Below are 23,605 nucleotides of genomic sequence, written 5' to 3'. Positions count from 1 at the left end.
CTGTCAGTGTAGCAACGCACTCTACCCGACACAGAGAAATCTGTTGTGACAAAAAGTGTAATACAAATACAAAGTACAAATACTTCTTCTTCTGCATTCACTCGTATGCACACGAGTGGGGTTTTACGTGTATGACTGTTTTTACCCTGCCATGTAGGTAGCCATACTCCGTTTTCGGGGGTGTGCATGCTGGGTATGTTCTTGTTTCCATAACCCACCGAACGCTGACATGGATTACAGGATCTTTAACGTGCGTATTTGATCTTCTGCTTGCATATACACACGAAGGGGGTTCAGGCACTAGCAGGTCTGCACATATGTTGACCTGGGAGATCGCAAAAATCTCCACCCTTTACCCACCAGGCGCTGTCACTGTGATTCGAACCCGGGACCCTCAGATTGACAGTCCAACGCTTTAACCACTTGGCTATTGCGCCCGTCAAAGTACAAACACAAATGTGATGTGGTTGTAATGTGGTTGTGATGTGGATGTGATGTGGATGTGATGTGGATGTAAATGTGATGTGGTTGTGATGTGGATGTGATGTGATGTGGTTGTGATGTGATGTGATGTGGTTGTGATGTTGATGTGATGTGGTTGTGATGTTGATGTGATGTGATGTGATGTGGATGTGATGTGGTTGTGATGTGATGTGGATGTGATGTGGTTGTGATGCAGGAGACCACCAAGGACCTGCTGCAGTACCACCTGGGCCAGGTCAGCTACAACCGCTCGGCCAGCCAGCGACGTCGGCAGCACGGCCACGCACACAATGCCCAGGACAATGCGGCCTTCACCCCCGACACCCCCACCTTCCACCCGGTCACTCCCCCACCACACTCCTCCTCCCCCTCCCCTGGTGACGATGGTGATGGCGTGGGTGGGGGTGGGGGCGGGGCCAGGGTGGAGCAGTCGTATGCCATGGTAATTGATGGACAGACTTTGAACTGGGCCATGGCGCCGGACGTGGAGCAAGACTTTCTGCAGCTGTCGCAGAAATGTCAGTCAGTCGTCTGCTGTCGGGCCACGCCTCTGCAGAAGGTTGGTGCTCTTGTTCCTTTGATTCTACGACTTTTCAGTTTGAGCGATATTTGATGTGTCATGTTTGTGTGTGTTCATGTGTGGGAGGTGGGGGTGGTGGTGGTTAAAGGGGGATGTACAGAGAAAGGATGAACTAGAAACAGTAGAATCAACAGTCCATAAATGTCAAAGTATAACAGTGATTAACAACAAGAGAAAAAAATCAATGCATTGCCCTGACATCTCTTTCATAGTGATGAGATACATAGAAAGTTTGTGGTGTGATGTGGTGTTGATAATCCGTCTGCTTGACATGTTTTGTTGTTGGTAATGTCTTTGATGTGTTACGGTATAGAAAATGTGTTTGCATCAAGCAGAGAGAGTATATGAGATATCATGCTGTTGATACGTCTGACATGTGGCATTGATAGCTTGTCTGTATCAAGCAGAAAGTGTGTATGAGGTGTTGTGATGTAGATAATGTGTTTGTTTCAAGCAGTGTCTGTATGTGTTTGTTTCAAGCAGTGTCTGTATCAAGCAGAAAGTGTGTATGAGGTGTTGTGATGTAGATAATGTGTTTGTTTCAAGCAGTGTCTGTATCAAGCAGAAAGTGTGTATGAGGTGTTGTGATGTAGATAATGTGTTTGTTTCAAGCAGTGTCTGTATCAAGCAGAAAGTGTGTATGAGGTGTTGTGATGTAGATAATGTTGTTGCGTTTTTTCAAGCAGAGAAAGTGTGTTACGTTTTGTGGTGTGGATAGTGTGTCTGTCTGACATGTTGTGTTGTAGATAACATGTCTGTATGAAGCACAGAGAGTGTATGAGATGTCATGGTGTTTGTAATGTGTCTGACATGTGGTGGTGAAGATATGTCTGTATGAAGCACAGACAGTGTATGAGATGTCATGGTGTTTATAATGTGTCTGACATGTGGTGAGAATAATGTCTGTATGAAGCACAGAGAGTGTATGAGATGTCATGGTGTTTATAATGTGTCTGACATGTGGTGAGAATAATGTCTGTATGAAGCACAGAGAGTGTATGAGATGTCATGGTGTTTGTAATGTGTCTGACATGTGGTGAGAATAATGTCTGTATGAAGCACAGAGAGTGTATGAGATGTCATGGTGTTTGTAATGTGTCTGACATGTGGTGAGAATAATGTCTGTATGAAGCACAGAGAGTGTATGAGATGTCATGGTGTTTGTAATGTGTCTGACATGTGGTGAGAATAATGTCTGTATGAAGCACAGAGAGTGTATGAGATGTCATGGTGTTTATAATGTGTCTGACATGTGGTGAGAATAATGTCTGTATGAAGCACAGAGAGTGTATGAGATGTCATGGTGTTTATAATGTGTCTGACATGTGGTGGTGAAGATATGTCTGTATGAAGCACAGACAGTGTATGAGATGTCATGGTGTTTGTAATGTGTCTGACATGTGGTGGTGAAGATATGTCTGTATGAAGCACAGACAGTGTATGAGATGTCATGGTGTTTGTAATGTGTCTGACATGTGGTGGTGAAGATATGTCTGTATGAAGCACAGAGAGTGTATGAGATGTCATGGTGTTTATAATGTGTCTGACATGTGGTGAGAATAATGTCTGTATGAAGCACAGAGAGTGTATGAGATGTCATGGTGTTTATAATGTGTCTGACATGTGGTGAGAATAATGTCTGTATGAAGCACAGAGAGTGTATGAGATGTCATGGTGTTTATAATGTGTCTGACATGTGGTGAGAATAATGTCTGTATGAAGCACAGAGAGTGTATGAGATGTCATGGTGTTTATAATGTGTCTGACATGTGGTGGTGAAGATATGTCTGTATAAAGCACAGACAGTGTATGAGATGTCATGGTGTTTATAATGTGTCTGACATGTGGTGAGAATAATGTCTGTATGAAGCACAGACAGTGTATGAGATGTCATGGTGTTTGTAATGTGTCTGACATGTGGTGGTGAAGATATGTCTGTATGAAGCACAGACAGTGTATGAGATGTCATGGTGTTTATAATGTGTCTGACATGTGGTGAGAATAATGTCTGTATGAAGCACAGACAGTGTATGAGATGTCATGGTGTTTATAATGTGTCTGACATGTGGTGGTGAGGATAATATGTCTGTACGAAGCAGAGAAAGCATGTGACATGTTGTGTTGATAATGTGTCTGTTTGACATGTTCGGGTATGGATTATGTTTCTGTTTCAAGCAGAGAAAGTGTATGAAATGTTGTGTCAATAATATGAGTGTTTCATATGTTGAGGTGTAGTTAATGTGTCTGTTTTACATGTTGTGGTGTAGTTAGCGTGTCTGTTTCACATGTTGTGGTGTAGATAGTGTGTGTGTTTCACATGTTGTGGTGTAGATAGTGTGTCTGTTTCAAGCAGAGAAATTTTGTGACGTGTTGTGTGTAGATAGTGTGTCTGTTTCAAGCAGAGAAATTTTGTGATGTGTTGTGTGTAGATAGTGTGTCTGTTTCAAGCAGAGAAATTTTGCGATGTGATGTGTGTAGATAACATGTCTGACATGTTTCAGAGTAACGTGGTCAAACTGGTTAGACAACGCCTGAAAAAGATGACTTTGGCCATCGGTGAGTGACTGAAGCATGTGACCTGTCTGGCGTCAAACAAATATGTCTGCTTTAATAATAATAATAATGGTATTTATATAACGCTGAATCTTGTGCAGAGACAACACCAGGACATGTCAGAATCGTGTACAGTGCAGACAGCACCAGAACATGTCAGAAACGTGTACAGTGCAGACAGCACCAGAACATGTCAGAAACGTGTACAGTGCAGACAGAACCAGAACATGTCAGAATCGTGTACAGTGCAGACAGCACCAGAACATGTCAGAAACATGTACAATGGAGACAACACCAGGACAAGTCAGAATCGTGTACAGTGCAGATAGCACCAGGACAAGTCAGACATGTGTACAGTGCAGACAGCACTAGAACATGTCAGAAACGTGTACAGTGCAGACACCACCAGAACATGTCAGAAACGTATACAATGGAGACAACACCAGGACATGTCAGAATTGTGTACAGTGCAGACAGCACCAGAACATGTCAGAAACGTGTACAGTGCAGACAATACCATGATGTGTCAGAAATGTGTACAATGCATACAACACCAGGACATGTCACAAACGTGTACAGTGCAGACAACTCTGTGTGTTTCGACAGGGGATGGAGCCAACGATGTCAGCATGATCCAGACGGCAGACATTGGCATCGGGATCTCTGGACAGGAAGGCATGCAGGCGGTGATGGCGGCGGACTTTGCTATCCCACGATTCCGCTTCCTGGAGCGTCTGATGCTGGTGCATGGCCACTGGTGCTACGATCGGCTGGCCAAGTTCGCTGCCGTCATGTTCTATAAAAGTCTGGTGAGTCCTGGGCAATTTGGTGTGTGTGTGTGTGTGTGTGTGTGTGCGTGTGTGCGTTTATGTGTGTTTGTGTGTGTGCGTTTGTGTGTGTGTGTGTGTGTGTGCGTGTGCGTTTGTGTGTGTGTGTATGTGTGTGTATTAGTGTGTGTATGTGTGTGTGTTTGTGTATGTGTATGTGTGTGTGATATAATCTTATCTTAACGATTGGCTGGCCAAGTTCGCTGCCGTCATGTTCTATAAAAGTCTGGTGAGTCCTCGGCAGTTTGGTGTGTGTGTGTGTGTGTGTGTGTGTGTGTGCACGCGCGCATGTGCGTTTGTGTGTGTGTGTGTGCGTTTGTGTGTGTGTTTGTGTGTGTGCGTTTGTATGTGTGTGTGTGTATTTGTGTGTGTGTGTGTGCCGTCATGTTCTATAAAAGTCTGGTGAGTTCTGGGCAGTTTGGTGTGTGTGTGTGTGCACGTGCGTGTGCATTTGTGTGTTTGTGTGTTTGTGTGTGTGCGAGTGTGTGTGCATGTGCGTTTGCATGTGTGTGTGTATTTGTGTATGTGTATGTGTGTGTATTAGTGTGTGTATGTGTGTGTGATATAATCTTATATTCAAACAGGTTTGGAGTGTGTGTGATTCAAACAGTATGTGAATGTAAAGCGCTTAATTGTGAGTGTGTGCATGTGATTGTGCGCATCAGTTTCTGATACATGATATTAAGTGGAAAATATTGATAAAACTGATGGGGGGAAAAAAAACAAAAAACTGTGCTATTAAACAGATTTACAGAGATTATGACAGTTTTTCTCATATGTAATCATCTTTACAGTTTACACTTCTTTTATTCATACACCATTTATTTATGTAGGATTGCTGTGTGTGTGTGTGTGTGTGTGGGCGTATGTGTGTGTGTGTGTTTCAGACGTCGGTGTTTGTGCTGTTCTGGTTCCAACTGTTCAGCGGGTTCTCGGGGTCGACCAACATCGACAGTTTGTACCTCACCATGCAGCACGTGGCCTTCCTGGGCTTCCCTCCCCTCATCAACGGAATCTTTGACAAAGACGCCAGCGCTGAGAACCTGCTGGCCTACCCCGTCCTCTACAAGCCGGGACAGAGGGGGGAGGTGGGTGGGTGGGCCGCACCTTGTGGGGGTGTTCGGGTGGGGGGTTAGGGTGGGGGGGGGGGTGCCGGGCACACACACAGATGCACGCACGCACTCACACACATTCACACACATACACACACACACACACACACACACACACACACACACACACACACACACACACACACACATACCATACACACACTCACACACACACACACACACACACACACAGACATACACACACACACACACACAGACATACACACACACACACACACACACAGCACACACACAGACACACACACACGCACACACAGACATGCACACACACACACTGACACACATGCACACGCACACACCACTGTGTGGGAATGCGTGTGACTGAAGCCTGGCTGAATGATGCAGAAAATGGAGCGGATAATACAGGTATGGCACCTGTGTGATAAACCTGACTGAAACACATAGGAAACTAATGATGAGCGGATAGTATGCATGTTGGTGTATGCGAGCGATTGAAGCCGGGCTGAACGATGCTGAAAACGGAGCGGATGATATACATGTGTGAGCGCATGCATGACAAGTCTGACTGAATGCCACAGGAAACGAATGATGAGCAGATGATACGCATGATCGCGTGCGTGTGTGGCTGAAGCCTGATGGAGTGACGCAGGAAATGAATGATGAGCGCCTGTTGGCAGCTTGTTGCGAAAATGACTCCATGTTTTTACAGACATAGGCATACATAAGTATGAATAATGGTAATAACAGTGATTGTTCTGGTGGGACATGTTCTGTCAGAGTTATTTTGTGGGGGTAGGGTGGAAGGGGTGGTGGGTAAAAACTGCTAGAGAAGAGCGTATTTCTTGGGAAAGACAGTTCCTACATTGGGAATGAAATGTGGAGTTTGAATGATGCTGAACAAATGACGTTGAAAAGGGCTTCTTTGAAATATGCACTGACCACACCAAAATGGGTCTGAGGGAATAGATTTCATTTTGGTGTCGGAAGATGCAAAGCGGGTTCTCATAATGTCTCCCATTGATGACGATGATAATGCTGATGATGATGGCAATAATAATGATGATGATGACGATGGTGATGACACAGATGATGACAGGTAATGTGTGCTGTTCCAGATGTACACCAAGACGATCTACCTTATGGACAATGATGATGATTATGATGTTGATGACGCAAATGAAGACAGGTGTTACGCATTGTTTCAGATGTACAGCAAGAAGACTTACCTGATGGACGATGACGATGATTGTGATGTTGATGACACAGGTGATGTGCATTGTTTCAGATGTACACCAAGAAGACTTACCTGATGGATGATGACGATGATTGTAATGTTGATGACACAGGTGATACGCATTGTTTCAGATGTACAGCAAGAAGACTTACCTGATGGACGATGACGATGATTGTGATGTTGATGACACAGGTGATACGCATTGTTTCAGATGTACAGCAAGAAGACTTACCTGATGGACGATGACGATGATTGTTATGTTGATGACACAGGTGATGTGCATTGTTTCAGATGTACACCAAGAAGACTTACCTGATGGACGATGACGATGATTGTGATGTTGATGACACAGGTGATGTGCATTGTTTCAGATGTACACCAGGAAGACCTACCTGATGGATGATGACGATGATTGTGATGTTGATGACACAGGTGATGTGCATTGTTTCAGATGTACACCAGGAAGACCTACCTGATGGACGATGACGATGATTGTGATGTTGATGACACAGGTGATACGCATTGTTTCAGATGTACAGCAAGAAGACTTACCTGATGGACGATGACGATGATTGTGATGTTGATGACACAGGTGATACGCATTGTTTCAGATGTACATCAGGAAGACCTACCTGATGGACGATGACGATGATTGTGATGTTGATGACACAGGTGATGTGCATTGTTCCAGATGTACAGCAAGAAGACTTACCTGATGGACGATGACGATGATTGTGATGTTGATGACACAGGTGATGTGCATTGTTTCAGATGTACAGCAAGAAGACTTACCTGATGGACGACGATTGTGATGTTGATGACACAGGTGATGTGCATTGTTTCAGATGTACACCAGGAAGACCTACCTGATGGACGATGACGATGATTGTGATGTTGATGACACAGGTGATGTGCATTGTTTCAGATGTACACCAGGAAGACCTACCTGATGGATGATGACGATGATTGTGATGTTGATGACACAGGTGATGTGCATTGTTTCAGATGTACACCAGGAAGACCTACCTGATGGATGATGACGATGATTGTGATGTTGATGACACAGGTGATGTGCATTGTTCCAGATGTACAGCAAGAAGACTTACCTGATGGACGATGACGATGATTGTGATGTTGATGACACAGGTGATGTGCATTGTTCCAGATGTACAGCAAGAAGACTTACCTGATGGACGACGATTGTGATGTTGATGACACAGGTGATACGCATTGTTTCAGATGTACACCAGGAAGACCTACCTGATGGACGATGACGATGATTGTGATGTTGATGACACAGGTGATGTGCATTGTTTCAGATGTACACCAGGAAGACCTACCTGATGGATGATGACGATGATTGTGATGTTGATGACATAGGTGATGTGCATTGTTCCAGATGTACACCAGGATGACCTACCTGATGGACGATGACGATGATTGTGATGTTGATGACACAGGTGATGTGCATTGTTTCAGATGTACACCAGGAAGACCTACCTGATGGACGATGACGATGATTGTGATGTTGATGACACAGGTGATGTGCATTGTTTCAGATGTACACCAGGAAGACCTACCTGATGGATGATGACGATGATTGTGATGTTGATGACATAGGTGATGTGCATTGTTTCAAATGTACACCAGGAAGACCTACCTGATGGATGATGACGATGATTGTGATGTTGATGACACAGGTGATACGCATTGTTTCAAATGTACACCAGGAAGACCTACCTGATGGATGATGACGATGATTGTGATGTTGATGACATAGGTGATGTGCATTGTTCCAGATGTACAGCAAGAAGACTTACCTGATGGACGATGACGATGATTGTGATGTTGATGACACAGGTGATACGCATTGTTTCAGATGTACAGCAAGAAGACTTACCTGATGGATGATGACGATGATTGTGATGTTGATGACACAGGTGATACGCATTGTTTCAGATGTACACCAGGAAGACCTACCTGATGGACGATGACGATGATTGTGATGTTGATGACACAGGTGATACGCATTGTTTCAGATGTACACCAAGAAGACTTACCTGATGGTGTTGCTGGACAGTCTGTGGCAGAGCATTGTCATCTACTTTGTTCCCCACCTGGTGAGTGCACACGCTGTGCTTGGTGAGTCTCTTGCTCTGTCATATGATTGTCATATTGCTGTCGCACTGTTGCGCTTCGTCATGTGTACACTCTGTCATATGATTGTCATATTGCTGTCGCACTGTTGCACTTCGTCATGTGTACACTCTGTCATATGATTGTCATGTTGCTGTCGCACTGTTGCACTTTGTCATGTGTACACTCTGTCATATGATTGTCATGTTGCTGTCGCGTTGTTGCACTTCATCATGTGTACACTCTGTCATATGATTGTCATATTGCTGTCGCACTGTTGCACTTCGTCATGTGTACACTCTGTCATATGATTGTCATATTGCTGTCGCACTGTTGCGCTTCGTCATGTGTACACTCTGTCATATGATTGTCATATTGCTGTCGCACTGTTGCACTTCGTCATGTGTACACTCTGTCATATGATTGTCATATTGCTGTTGCACTTCATCATGTGTACACTCTGTCATATGATTGTCATATTGCTGTCGCACTGTTGCGCTTCGTCATGTGTACACTCTGTCATATGATTGTCATATTGCTGTTGCACTTCGTCATGTGTACACTCTGTCATATGACTGTCATATTGCTGTCGCACTGTTTCACTTCGTCATGTGTACACTCTGTCATATGATTGTCATATTGCTGTCGTGTTGTTGCACTTCGTCATGTGTACACTGTCATATGATTGTCATATTGCTGTCGCACTGTTGCACTTTGTCATGTGTACACTCTGTCATATGATTGCCATATTGCTGTCGCACTGTTGCACTTCGTCATGTGTACACTCTGTCATATGATGGTCATATTGCTGTCGCATTGTTGCACTTCATCATGTGTACAAACCTTTAAAGAGGAAGGTGGCAGAATTGTTAGGACGCCTGTCTGCGATTACAGTGTCTGTGAGGGTCTGGGTTCAATTCCCGCTCTTGCCTTTGGTGTGTGTGTGTGTGTGTGTGTTGGAGCTCATGTACGTTTATATGTATTTAACTGTGCTTTCATATCTGTGAAACTGCATGTTTGGTGCATATCTGTTACGCTTGTGTGGGTGTATGTGTGAATGTGTGTCTTCATGTTTTACATTTATTTGCTTATTTATCATCATTGTTATCTTATTTATTTATTTATTTGTCTATTTATTATTATTATTATTATTATTATTATTATTATTACTACTACCTTTTTTATATTATAATTATATTTATTTATTTATTTACTTGTGTAAGCTTATCTATTATTTATTCACCTTTTTTTTCTTTTTTTCCTCAAGGCCTGACTAAGCGCGTTGGGTTACGCTGCTGGTCAGGCATGTGGTGTAGCGTATATGGATTAGTCCGAACGCAGTGACACCTCCTTGAGCTGCTGAAACTGAAACTGCCAATTCTCCCAAGTTTTGAAAATCAAAGCAAGTGTCTAGTCAATCAGATGAGACAGTTAACTGAGGTCCCTGTGTGCAGCACGCACTTGTGCAAACTGAAAAAGAACCCACGGCAACAAGAGTGTATTGCTCTGGCAAAAATCTGCAGAAGAAATCCGCTCAGATAGGTACACAAACATACATGCATGCACTCGCGGCCTGACTAAGCGTGTTGGTTATTGCTGCTAGTCAGACATCTGCCCAGCAGAATGTGCTGTAGCGTGTATGGATTTGTCTGATCGCAGTGATGCCTCTTTGAAAAACTGAATGTGAAACTGCAAATAGGAACAGTGGCACCAAAAAAAAAGCACAAAATATGCCATGTACATGCACACAAAACATGCATATACACTCTCACACTCACAACAACCCACACAGACACACAGACAGACACGCACACACAGACACACACACACACACACACACACACACACACGTGACAAAGATCTCTATGTTACAGGCGTATTACGGCAGCAATGTGGGGATGTGGGAGTTTGGCACCACCATCATCGTGGCCGAGAACATCGCCATCCTCCTCACCTTCAGTCTGGAGACACGCTCCTGGGTACGTCACTCTGTTTTGTACGGTGTACTGTGGCTCTGTGTGTGTTCTGTGTTATGTCACATTTTGTGTGTACTTTGTTCTGTCACATTTTGTGTGTACTGTGTACTGTCGCACTGTGTGTTGTGTTCTGTGGCACTGTGTGTGTACTGTGTTAGTCACACTGTGTGTTCTGTGTTCTGTAGCATTGTGTGTGTACTGTGTTAGTCACACTGTGTGTTCTGTGTTCTGTTGCACTGTTTTTGCTCGGTGTTCTGTCGCACTGTGTGTGAACTGTGTTCTGTCACATTTTGTGTGTACTGTGTACTGTCGCACTGTGTGTATTCTGTGTTCTGTCGCGCTGTGTTTGTTCTGTAGCAATGTGTGTGTTCTGTGTTCTGTCGCACTGTGTGTGTTCTGTGTTCTGTTGCACTGTGTGTGTACTGTGTTAGTCACACTGTGTGTTCTGTGTTCTGTAGCATCGTGTGTGTACTGTGTTAGTCACACTGTGTGTTCTGTGTTCTGTAGCATTGTGTGTGTGCTGTGTTAGTCACACTGTGTGTTCTGTGTTCTGTTGCACTGTTTGTGTTCGGTGTTCTGTCGCACTGTGTGTGAACTGTGTTCTGTCACATTTTGTGTGTACTGTGTACTGTCGCACTGTGTGTATTCTGTGTTCTGTCGCGCTGTGTTTGTTCTGTAGCAATGTGTGTGTTCTGTGTTCTGTCGCACTGTGTGTGTTCTGTGTTCTGTTGCACTGTGTGTGTTCTGTGTTCTGTCGCACTGTGTGTGTTCTGTGTTCTGTTGCACTGTGTGTGTACTGTGTTAGTCACACTGTGTGTATGCTGTGTTAGTCACACTGTGTGTATGCTGTGTTCTGTCGCACTGTGTGTACTGTGTTAGTCACACTGTGTGTATGCTGTGTTAGTCACACTGTGTGTATGCTGTGTTCTGTCGCACTGTGTGTGTACTGTGTTAGTCACACTGTGTGTATGCTGTGTTCTGTCGCCTGTGTGTCTGTGTAGTCACCTGTGTGTGTTCTGTGTTCTGTTGCACTGTGTGTGTACTGTGTTAGTCGCACTGTGTGTGTTTTGTGTTCTGTTGCACTGTGTGTGTACTGTGTTAGTCACACTGTGTGTATGCTGTGTTAGTCACACTGTGTGTATGCTGTGTTCTGTCGCACTGTGTGTACTGTGTTAGTCACACTGTGTGTATGCTGTGTTAGTCACACTGTGTGTATGCTGTGTTCTGTCGCACTGTGTGTGTACTGTGTTAGTCACACTGTGTGTATGCTGTGTTCTGTCGCACTGTGTGTGTACTGTGTTAGTCACACTGTGTGTATGCTGTGTTCTGTCGCACTGTGTGTGTACTGTGTTCTGTCGCACTGTGTGTGTACTGTGTTAGTCACACTGTGTGTGTGCTGTGTTTTGTCGTACTACGTGTGTTCTGTGTACTGTTGCACAGTGTGTGTACTGTGTGTGTTACACTGTCTGTGTACTGTGTTTCAGTTATGTGGTACTCAGCTTTGCTGTGGTGTTGTAGAAGTAGTGGTGATGGTAATGATAATGACAATGATGATCATGGTCATGATGATGATGATGATGATGATGATGACAGTTGTGGAGGCAATGGTTGACAGTAGTGTTGAGCTTCATGGTGTTCTGTGTGGTGGTGATGGTGATGAAGATGATGATGGTGGTGGTGATAATGATGAGGAGGACGGTGGTGGTGGTGGTGATGATGGTCATGATGATTATGTTAATGATGGTGATGACAAAGTTGTTGATGTCGATGTTGATGATGACGATGTTGATGACGACAATGGTGATGATGATGATGTTGATGATGACAGTGATGTTGACGATGATGATGGTGGTGGTAATGACGATGATGATGATGATGATGACAGTGATGGTGATGACGATGTTGACGATGACAACGATGATGATGACAGTGATGATGATGACGATGTTGACGATGACAACGATGATGATGACAGTGATGATGATGACGATGTTGACGATGACGACGATGATGATGACAGTGATGATGATGACGATGTTGACGATGACAACGATGATGCTGACAGTGATGATGATGACGATGTTGACGATGACGACGATGATGCTGACAGGTGTGGATGCAGTGGCTGACGGTGGTGCTGAGCTTTGTGGTGTTCTGGGTGTTCTGCGTGGTGGTGAACGCCATCTTTTTCACCTGGAACAAGCCCGTCAACGCCTACTGGGTGATGGAGAACACCATCTCCACCCCAATCCACTCCTGTGTCGTCTTCATCACCTGTATCCTGGCCCTGCTGCCCAGGTACCTGTCTCTTTTTACCTGTCTTACCTGTCTATCACCCCCTCCCCATACCCCATCCACTCCTGTGTCGTCTTCATCACCTGTATCCTGGCCAGGTACCTGTCTCATTTTACCTGTCTTACCTGTCTATCACCCCCTCCACATACCCCATCCACTCCTGTGTCGTCTTCATCACCTGTATCCTGCCCAGGTACCTGTCTCTTTTTACCTGTCTTACCTGTCTATCACCCCCTCCCCATACCCCATCCACTCCTGTGTCGTCTTCATCACCTGTATCCTGGCCAGGTACCTGTCTCATTTTACCTGTCTTACCTGTCTATCACCCCCTCCACATACCCCATCCTCTCCTGTGTCGTCTTCATCACCTGTATCCTGGCCAGGTACCTGTCTCATTTTACCTGTCTTACCTGTCTATCACCCCCTCCACATACCCCATCCTCTCCTGTGTCGTCTTCATCACCTGTATCCTGCCCAGGTACCTGTCTCATTTTACCTGTCTTACCTGTCTATCACCCCCTCCACATACCCCATCCTCTCCTGTGTCGTCTTCATCACCTGTATCCTGCCCAGGTACCTGTCTCATTTTACCTGTCTTACCTGTCTATCACCCCCTCCACATACCGCATCCACTCCTGTGTCGTCTTCATCACCTGTATCCTGGCCAGGTACCTGTCTCATTTTACCTGTCTTACCTGTCTATCACCCCCTCCACATACCCCATCCACTCCTGTGTCGTCTTCATCACCTGTATCCTGCCCAGGTACCTGTCTCATTTTACCTGTCTTACCTCCCTCCAACCCCTTCCATCTGGCTGCCCCATCCCTGGACAGGGTTGTGGGAGAATGGATGGTGGTGGTGGTGATGGTAGCGGGGAAGAGGGGTTGTGGCCCTTGCTGCAGAAATTGGACTGGCAAGAAGCCTCCCTTTGTCGATGTGTTTGTTGTTCTCTGTTTAACAACATTGAACAGGAAAGTTTCTAGCTTTTGGGTTTTTTAACCCCCTGTCAATGTATATAGTTTCAGTATCAGTATCAGTAGCTCAAGGAGGTGTCACTGCGTTCGGTCAAATCCATATACGCTACACCACATCTGCCAAGCAGATTCCTGACCAGCAGCGTAACCCAACGCGCTTTGTCAGGCCTTGAGAAAAAAAGAAAAAGAAAAAGGGTATATAGAATATTATGAAGAAGACAGTGAGACATGATGTGCTCACTGTGACCATAGAGTTCCTGCATACTGCCTGCTACACGCTCTGACTTGCAGGGCAGCAACGAAGAACTGCCACTGTTCTTCTATTTTGGGGCCAGTCTTGATGGTCACCCAGTCAGACTTTTACAGTTAATCAGTCTCCCCCACCCTGCAGGTGTGTGTGAGAAGGAGACAGCTTTCATCCGGTGCTTTGGTCTGTGGAAGTAACAAACTGCATGAGTGTTTGTATCATAATGTTGTGTATGTTTTGTGCTGAAATAACAGACTGTAATAGTGTCTGCATCATTATGTTCCATGCTGAAATAACAGACCATATGAGTGTTTGCATCGTTATATTCTAGGCTGAAATAACAGACCATATGAGTGTTTGCATCGTTATATTCTAGACTGAAATAACAGACCATATGAGTGTTTGCATCGTTATGTTCTAGGCTGAAATAACAGACTATATGAGTGTTTGCATCGTTATGTTCTATGCTGAAATAACAGACCATATGAGTGTTTGCATGGTTATGTTCCATGCTGAAATATCAGACTGTAATAGTGTCTGCATCGTTATGTTCTAGGCTGAAATAACAGACTATATGAGTGTCTGCATCGTTATGTTCTAGGCTGAAATAACAGACTATATGAGTGTCTGCATCTTTATGTTCTAGGCTGAAATAACAGACTATATGAGTGTTTGCATCGTTATGTTCCATGCTGAAATAACAGACTATATGAGTGTCTGCATCGTTATGTTCTAGACTGAAATAACAGACTATATGAGTGCATCGTTATGTTCTTGGCTGAAATAACAGACTATTTGAGTGTCTGCATTGTTATGTTCTAGGCTGAAATAACAGACTATATGAGTGTCTGCATCATTATGTCCTAGGCTAAAATAACAGACTATATGAGTGTCTGCATCGTTATGTTCTAGGCTGAAATAACAGACTATATGAGTGTGTGCATCGTTATGTTCTAGACTGAAATAACAGAGTATATGAGTGTTTGCATTGTTATGTTCTAGGCTGAAATAACAGACTATATGAGTGTCTGCATCTTTATGTTCTAGGCTAAAATAACAGACTATATGAGTGTCTGCATCGTTATGTTCTAGGCTGAAATAACAGACTATATGAGTGTTTGCATCTTTATGTTTTGTGCTGAAATAACAGACTATGTGAGTGTGTGCATGGTTATGTTTTAATGCTGACATGACTGACTGCATGAGAGTCTGCATCATTGGGCGTGTGTCAGTGTCTGTAGGATCCGAGGATTGGTGCTTTGTTCTGGTTCAGTATTGCTTATTTCCTTCTCCTTGTCTGTCACTGTTGGTGTGGGTGCATGCTGTGAACAGTTTTGTCATGGACCTGCTGCCAGGATGGACCTACCTGATTGTGTCTGAACTGTTCAGACATGGCTGTGTACCTCTGATGTCATGATTGGGGCGTGATACCCTCGCTTCGCGAATATGTCCTATCCGTGTGTGTGTGTGTTTGTGTATGTGTGTGTGTGTGTGTGCGTGTGTGTGTGTGTGTGTGTGTGTGCATTTTACTTATATATACGATTTATTTCCTGGATGTTTTTGAATATGTATCGTTGTACAATACTTTATGGTCTTAACACACGCGCACGTGTGTGTGTGTGTGTATGCGTGCGTGCGTGCGTGTGTGCTATCTTAGTAATATATACCTTATATTTGATGGATGTTTTCATTTGTAAATATTGTTGTGCTATACCCTGTTGTCTGATTGTGAGTGGGTGGGAGAAGGGGGTGTGGCATAGGGGAGTGAGGGGTGGGGGGGTTAGTCTATCACCAGCTATTGGGAATTCTTATTTGACTAGTTTCAATCTCTTTTTATGTTGCGCAAGATCATTTTATGTTGGTATTTACAACGAGCCTGTGATTGTGCAAGTTAATCTCCATGTGGATTAATAAAAAGTGTTTTTGATATGATTTGATTTGAACCTTGTGGATATATTTGAGGCATGAAAACACAGTAAACTTCCTTGTAAGTGCCCTTTACCACTTTGTGTTAAGTTGTACCCTGAAGTTTTGGGGTGGGTGTTTACTGGGTACTCTACCCTCTGTGGGAGTCCATCCCCTTGGTTTCACTGTACAGGCGCTGGCTTGTCTGGGAGTGAGAACAACACGCTACCTTCTGAAACAAAACACTGCGTCATGCATTTGCTTGGGTTTTTTTCAGTGACACTTCAAGGTCTCATGCAAGTGTTCTGTTCCTTATCTCTAGATTTATATCAGCACCGCCTTTTTTTTTTTTTTTTATACATAAAAACAACCTGGTCATTAATAGCAAACTGAATGGTCCCCGTTCCTTATCTCTAGATTTATATCAGCACCGCCTTTTTTCTTTTTTTTTTTATACATAAAAACAACCTGGTCATTAATAGCAAACTGAATGGTCCCCGTTCCTTATCTCTAGATTTATATCAGCACCGCCTTTTTTTTTTTTTTTTATACATAAAAACAACCGGGTCATTAATAGCAAACTGAATGGTCCCCATTTGTGAATGAAAATTTACTGTCTTTTTTTGAAAGTGCGTGGTAAATAACATTTAGGGGAGGTGGGGGGTGGGTGGGTGTGTAGCTGTAAGGGACATTGATAAATGAACTGATGAATAAATAAATGAATAAATCACAGCTCGAACATCACCCTATGTGGTGGACACGGCCATACGGTACAGTGATTAATGAATGAATTAATGAATAAACAGTCAGTCAATCAATCAATTAGACAATCAGCCAGTCTCAGCTCTGATACCGCACGTGGGTCGTGCTATGAACAACAGTGATAAGTAGATAGATAAATGCATATATAGATAATTAAAGAATGAAAAAAAACAACAAAAAAATAGAGCACAGCCCTGACACAGACCTGTGTGGTGGAAAAGGGCTGAAGTCAAAGTTCAGCTTTCAGTTTCAAGGTGGTGTCAAAACCTGTGGATTGATCCATAGACTCTACACCACAGCTGCTGGGAAAAAAGAAAGAAAAAAAGAAACAGATGCCCGATTTTTGCATGAAACCAGCACACTGATCAGGCCTTTAGAGCCTACCCTGTGTTACCCTAGATGGTCACAGATCAAGATACATATCCCACAGGTTACCCTAGATGGTCACAGATCAAGATACATATCCCCCAGGTTACCCCAGATGGTCACAGATCATGATACATATCCCCCAGGTTACTGTAGATGGTCACAGATCAAGATACATATCCCCCAGGTTACCCTAGATGGTCACAGATCAAGATACATATCCCCCAGGTTACCCTAGATGGTTACAGATCAAGATACATATCCCCCAGGTTACCCTAGATGGTTACAGATCAAGATACATATCCCCTATGTTACCCCAGATGGTCACAGATCAAGATACATATCCCCCAGGTTACCCTAGATGGTCACAGATCAAGATACATATCCCCCAGGTTACCCTAGATGGTTACAGATCAAGATACATATCCCCCAGGTTACCCTAGATGGTTACAGATCAAGATAATATCCCCCAGGTTACCCTAGATGGTCACAGATCAAGATACATATCCCCCAGGTTACCCTAGATGGTCACAGATCAAGATACATATCCCCCAGGCTACCCTAGATGGTCACAGATCAAGATACATATCCCCCAGGTTACCCTAGATGGTCATAGATCAAGATACATATCCCCCAGGTTACCCTAGATGGTCACAGATCATGATACATATCCCCCAGGTTACCCTAGATGGTCATAGATCAAGATACATATCCCCCAGGTTACCCTAGATGGTCACAGATCAAGATACATATCCCCCAGGTTACCCTAGATGGTCACAGATCAAGATACATATCCCCCAGGTTACCCTAGATGGTCACAGATAAGAAACATTCCATGCTTCAGACAAATGCAGTACCACATGTAAACACACTCGTTCACTTTTGTTCTTGTCTGGCAGTTGTTGTTGGGAAAGGAATGAAAGTGGTGACCGCTGAAAAAGGCAAAGTAAGTGTTGGAGTGTGGTCACTGTGTGGTCACTGTGGTGACCCATGGATGTTGTCTGTGCACAGCACACTGTGACTGGAGTTGTGTGAAGCACAACACTTCTATCCACACAGCTTCTGTGACACCACACGGCACCACACCACACGGCACCACATGGCACCACACCACACTGCACCACACCACACACTTTGGTGTGATGAAGGTTGTCACTGTCAGTCAGTTTGTGTTCCATCTTCCATCCATCTCTCACCCATCTGTCCATCCGTCATCTACCTGTTTGACCATCTGGTCACTGATCTGTTCATCTGTCATCTACCTGTTTGACCATCTGGTCACTGATCTGTTCATCCGTCATCTACCTGTTTGACCATCTGGTCACTGATCTGTCCATCCGTCATCTACCTGTTTGACCATCTGGTCACTGATCTGTTCATCTGTCATCTACCTGTTTGACCATCTGGTCACTGATCTGTTCATCTGTCATCTACCTGTTTGACCATCTGGTCACTGATCTGTTCATCCGTCATCTACCTGTTTGACCATCTGGTCACTGATCTGTTTATCTGTCAGTGGCAGAAGCTGTGATGTATGTCTCTCAAGCTGGGAGCATTGTTTTGTGTTTGCTTTGTATGTCATTTGTTATTTGAAGCATTGTTCCAGTGAAGGGGGGTGACGTAGTTAACCTCTACTTTGGCCCCTTTTGTTGCTATGTCACAGATTTCTTTTTCGAACGCTTGAGGCCACGTTTTTTCCTTTGGCCGTTCAGGTGGCCAAGGAAACTCCCGGCCGAGGGTTTGTAGCTCTGTGATGGGTCAGCTGGAGACCACGTATTTGCCGTGGGTCATGGTTCCTCTCTTTGGTGTGTGGATGCCTCTGTTTCTCCTCCTTCTTTTTGTTTCTTTCTTTTGAATTTATTATATTTTGTTGATCTTGCTCCAAGATACTGTGCTTGCTTGTGTTTTATGCTGTGCAGTGCGCTGTGTGCTAGCTGAGGCCTGCCCAATTTACAGTCTGCTTTTTGACCGTCTTTCCAATCATGTGTTGAAATATGTCCCCAGGCGGGAGTTTGGTGTTAAACACAAAACTCAAATGCTTCTTGGTTTGAATTGTATGTATGTGGGGAAACCACAGAGTGTTAAAAAAAAAAAAAAAAAAAAGATGCAGAAAATATCACTCTAATGCACAGCAATATTACACAATTGTATCGTCGTATTTTTGTCTTGTACATATTGTATTGCTGTCATGTGTCTGTGGATAGTTTTGCGAAATGTCATTTATTTCATTCTGGTTAATAACGAGTTATACTGTTATCATTGGTCTTGAACTTGATTTTGTTTTCTTTGTTTACAATCTCGATAGGTGTATTTTAACCCCTAGGCTGCCTGCATGACGAGATAACTCGTCATGGCAAGCATGTATGCTTCGCTGCCTGCATGACGAGATAACTCGTCATCGAAATATTCTGACTTTTCCCTGGTTTGCATTCACTTCCTTGGCAAAAATAGTGGTAGCTTTAGCCTGGGGAATCTCTCTAGATTCTATTCATAGCTAGAAACCCCATCTACGTCATGAAGCAGTCCTTTATTTGAACGTTTTGGTTGGGTCACTGTCCAAGTGTTTGCCTGACTTCTCTCCTCGCTCGCTCAACAAAATGTCGGACTGACGCCGTGCTCAAGACATGCGATCGTGACGAACTAAATCAAAAATGATTTCTTTCTTTAGCTGATGCTCAGAAAGAACTGAAGCGTAAATTCGAAGGAGAAGATAGAGATGAACATTTATAGGACGATCTGATAGAAAATAAAGGGAGCAATCAAGAGAGTGGCCAAGATGCAACTGTCAGTGAGTGATGTCAGCTGTACAGCTGTTAGCAGACGACAGATGACCGAATTAGCAGCAGAGCGATATTCTTGGCAAGCAGCCAACGCGGTCTGATGAGAATGAATCAAAAGGACCAGTAAGGGGTGTGAGTACTGTGGGTACTGGGTGACCATGATGTTGTCGTGCCACACACACTTGACTATTTGTGAAGTCACAAACTTTATTCAGTTGTAACCACACGGCACCAAACACAAATACAAAAATACCAACAAACATTTGGTTTGGTTCTGAGTATGTTTGTGTTTTTGCAGATACTCCCCCATTGTCCAGAAAATTATGTTTACCATTGGTCAAATTTCACTGACTACTGTTTATTGTACTGATCAAGTTCAAAATGTATACAAAAACCTGTTTGACCATGCAACATGTCCAATCATTTACATGGAAATACTGGTTTTGTATTACTTATCTATTTACCTTCTGTCAAATAATACTTTCATACTGTCATTCTCCATTAACAATGGTCACGATCTTTCAAATTTACCCGTTTATTTTGACATCTGGCAAATGATTGTTACTTATAAACTTATTATTCTCTCAAGCTGACAAGGTTATGTGTTTCCTTTTACCAAATTGTAAATTTGAAGCATTGTCCATGAAAAAGGCGGAAAGAAAACTTGCCACATTGTTCTAGAGTTACAGATGTTTATTTTCAATTAAAAGACCCTTATTTTTCCTTTGGCACGTTGTGGCCAAGAAACCCCTAGGTTTGTAGTTTAGTGTGTCAGTTGGGACCAGTATTTACCGTGTTAATGGTTCCTCGGTGTAGTTGTTGTTACTCCCCTTAGAGTTTTTTCAGTGTTTATTATAGTGACTTCCGAGATATGTCTCAGTGTTTATGGTCACCTGTGTCACTGAGACCTAAATTTACAGTGCTTTTAGAAGACCTCTTTTCACAGTGTTAAAGTCAGCGGAGTTGTGTTAAAACCTCAATGGTTTGTTACATGTATTGGGGAAACCCGAGATTTTCAAAGATGTTATTAATACAAGTCAATTAAAACTCTGAGTCTTTTCTGTCTTGTAAGTATGCTGTCAAGTTAGAGAACCCTGAGTACCCACCAAAAATTGTGAATTAAAGAAAAGAAAAAAAAAAAAAAAGGCGAAAAAAAAGTCACAGGGGATCCTGAGAGTTTTACAGTGTGTTGGTATTGTGTCAATTAGAAGACCCCTTAGAGTTTTATTTTTTAGGTACTGTGTCAGTTAGAAGACCCCTGAGGGTTTTACAGTGTTAATGGGCACTGTGTCAGTTAGAAGACCCCTTAGAGTTTTACAGTGTTTAGAAGACTCCTGAGATTTTCACAGTGTTTAGGTACTGTGTCAATTAGAAGACTCCTGAGAGTTTTACAGTGTTTAGGTACTGTGTCAATTAGAGAACCCCTGAGAGTTTTAGTTTTTAGGTACTGTGTCAATTAGAAGACCCCTGAGGGTTTTACAGTGTTTAGGTACTGTGTCAATTAGAAGACCCCTGAGGGTTTTACAGTGTTTAGGTACTGTGTCAATTAGAAGACCCGTAGAGTTTTACAGTGTTTAGGTACTGTGGCAATTAGAAGACCCGTAGAGTTTTACAGTGTTTAGGCACTGTGGCAATTAGAAGACCGCTGAGAGTTTTGCAATGTGTACGTACTGTATCAGTTAGAAGACCCCCAGAGTTTTACAGTGTTTAGGTACTGTGTCAATTAGAAGACCCCCAGAGTTTTACAGTGTTTAGGTACTTTGTCAGTTAGAAGACCCCAGAGAGTTACACACCGTGTGTGGGTACTGTGTCAATTAGAAGACTCCTGAGAGTTAGATACCGTGATGGGTACTGTGTCACTGGCTGTCGTCACTGTGTGTGCCTCTCTCACCACTGACCAAAGGCCATGGGGAGTGCCGTGCTTTAATTGTGTGCAGCCAGTGTGAGTGTGAAATGACAGTGCTTGGTGTCTGCAGCAAATTACAGCTGGCTGGCTGCCCACTGTGGAAAACAATGCTGGTTGAGAGAGAGAGAGAGAGAGGATTTAGTCATATAGGCCATTGCTCCTCAGAAGGGGGCTATACAGTAAAATGCTTAAACTGCATTTTTAGAAGTTATCATGTGACATATATGCTACGCCTTGTCTGTATGTGTGTGTGTGTGTGTGTGTGTGTGTACATGCGTGGAATGTGTGTGTGTGTGCGTGTGCGTGCATGCGTGCGTGTGGGCATGTGTGTGTGCGTGGAATGTTCTGTATGGTGACACAGTGACACATGTGGGTGATGGTACATCAGTGGAATGTGTGTGGTGTGTACATCAGTGGAATGAATGTGGTGTGTATGTGTGGTGTGTACATCAGTGGAATGTGCTGAATCAAAAGCTGCAGGATGTATGACTTGCTAGAACTGTCTGTGCTGGGCCTGCGCACTGCTGATAGATTGTAGCTGAATGGTTTGTAAACAGATCTTTATATTCACTGTGTCTTCTCATTGGTGACAGATGTTGGCTGAATGGTTTGTAAACAGATCTTAATACTCTTTTTGTGTTCTCTCTCTCTCTCTGTATATACGTTCACCAACATAATAATTTTCCTGCAATTAATGAACTAACGGTAGTAGTTTTTTTTAGTGTCCTGTTTTTGCTGATAACAATAATTCATCTCACAATAGAATCTGGTGTTCTGGTTTCAATTTCAGAATTTTCCCATTTTCTCCTATTCTCCTTCTTCCTTCATGCCATGCCATGATGAATGAAAAATTGACTGTATGTGTATGTGTGAACAGTAAGTGCGTGTGTGTGTTTGTGTGTGTTTGAGTGTGTGGGCATGAATGTGTACGTATGTCTTTGTTGCTTGTTTTATAATTTTTTTTTTTTGTGTGTGTGTGTGTGTGTGTGTGTGTGTGTGTGTGTGTGTGTGTGTAAGTACCTATGTACATGTAATGTACCAATTGTTCCAGTTTTTCATCGCTTTGTTACCTTTAATAGACTATTCAAGTTCCTATTCTTATTCGTCGTTCTTATTATTTTATTTCAGTTTATTTCTTTATTTTTATGTTTTGTGTCGTTCGTTCTTTATTTTTTATGTCGTTAAATGGGCAGAATTGTAAAAAGGCCTTTACTGTGCCTGATTCTTTACCCATTAAAGATTCAATCAATCAATCAATCCTCTTCTTTCTTTCTTCTCCTTATTTTATATTTTGAATCTGGTAACGTTCCCTCTGCCTTGTATTGAGGGAGTAATGTTGTAAATGAAAGTCCACCATGACAAAATGCTGCTGCAGCTGACTCAGTGGTAATATGGACAGTGCAGTAGCCTGCAGGTGAACCAAGGAAAGATCACAGCAGGGGTGGTGCCCTTTGGTTGATGTTTAAAAACTGTGCGTTTGATACATT

At 43.3% G+C, this 23,605-nt stretch overlaps 1 protein-coding gene across 1 annotated transcript in view; it reads left to right on the top strand.

Moving 5' to 3' along the window:
* LOC143283670 (phospholipid-transporting ATPase VA-like) overlaps nt 1–23,605 on the top strand; it is a 93,671-nt gene that overhangs the window by 57,243 nt on the left and 12,823 nt on the right. The window contains 7 exon segments of the mRNA XM_076589889.1: nt 680–1,042; nt 3,565–3,619; nt 4,223–4,425; nt 5,331–5,531; nt 8,811–8,891; nt 10,782–10,886; nt 12,994–13,181. Of these exon segments, the coding sequence (XP_076446004.1) occupies nt 680–1,042; nt 3,565–3,619; nt 4,223–4,425; nt 5,331–5,531; nt 8,811–8,891; nt 10,782–10,886; nt 12,994–13,181 (1,196 nt within the window).

The sequence above is a fragment of the Babylonia areolata genome, chromosome 7, assembly GCF_041734735.1.
Source record: "Babylonia areolata isolate BAREFJ2019XMU chromosome 7, ASM4173473v1, whole genome shotgun sequence".
Classification (NCBI taxonomy): domain Eukaryota; kingdom Metazoa; phylum Mollusca; class Gastropoda; order Neogastropoda; family Buccinidae; genus Babylonia; species Babylonia areolata.
This window is presented reverse-complemented; position numbering and strand designations above follow the sequence as displayed.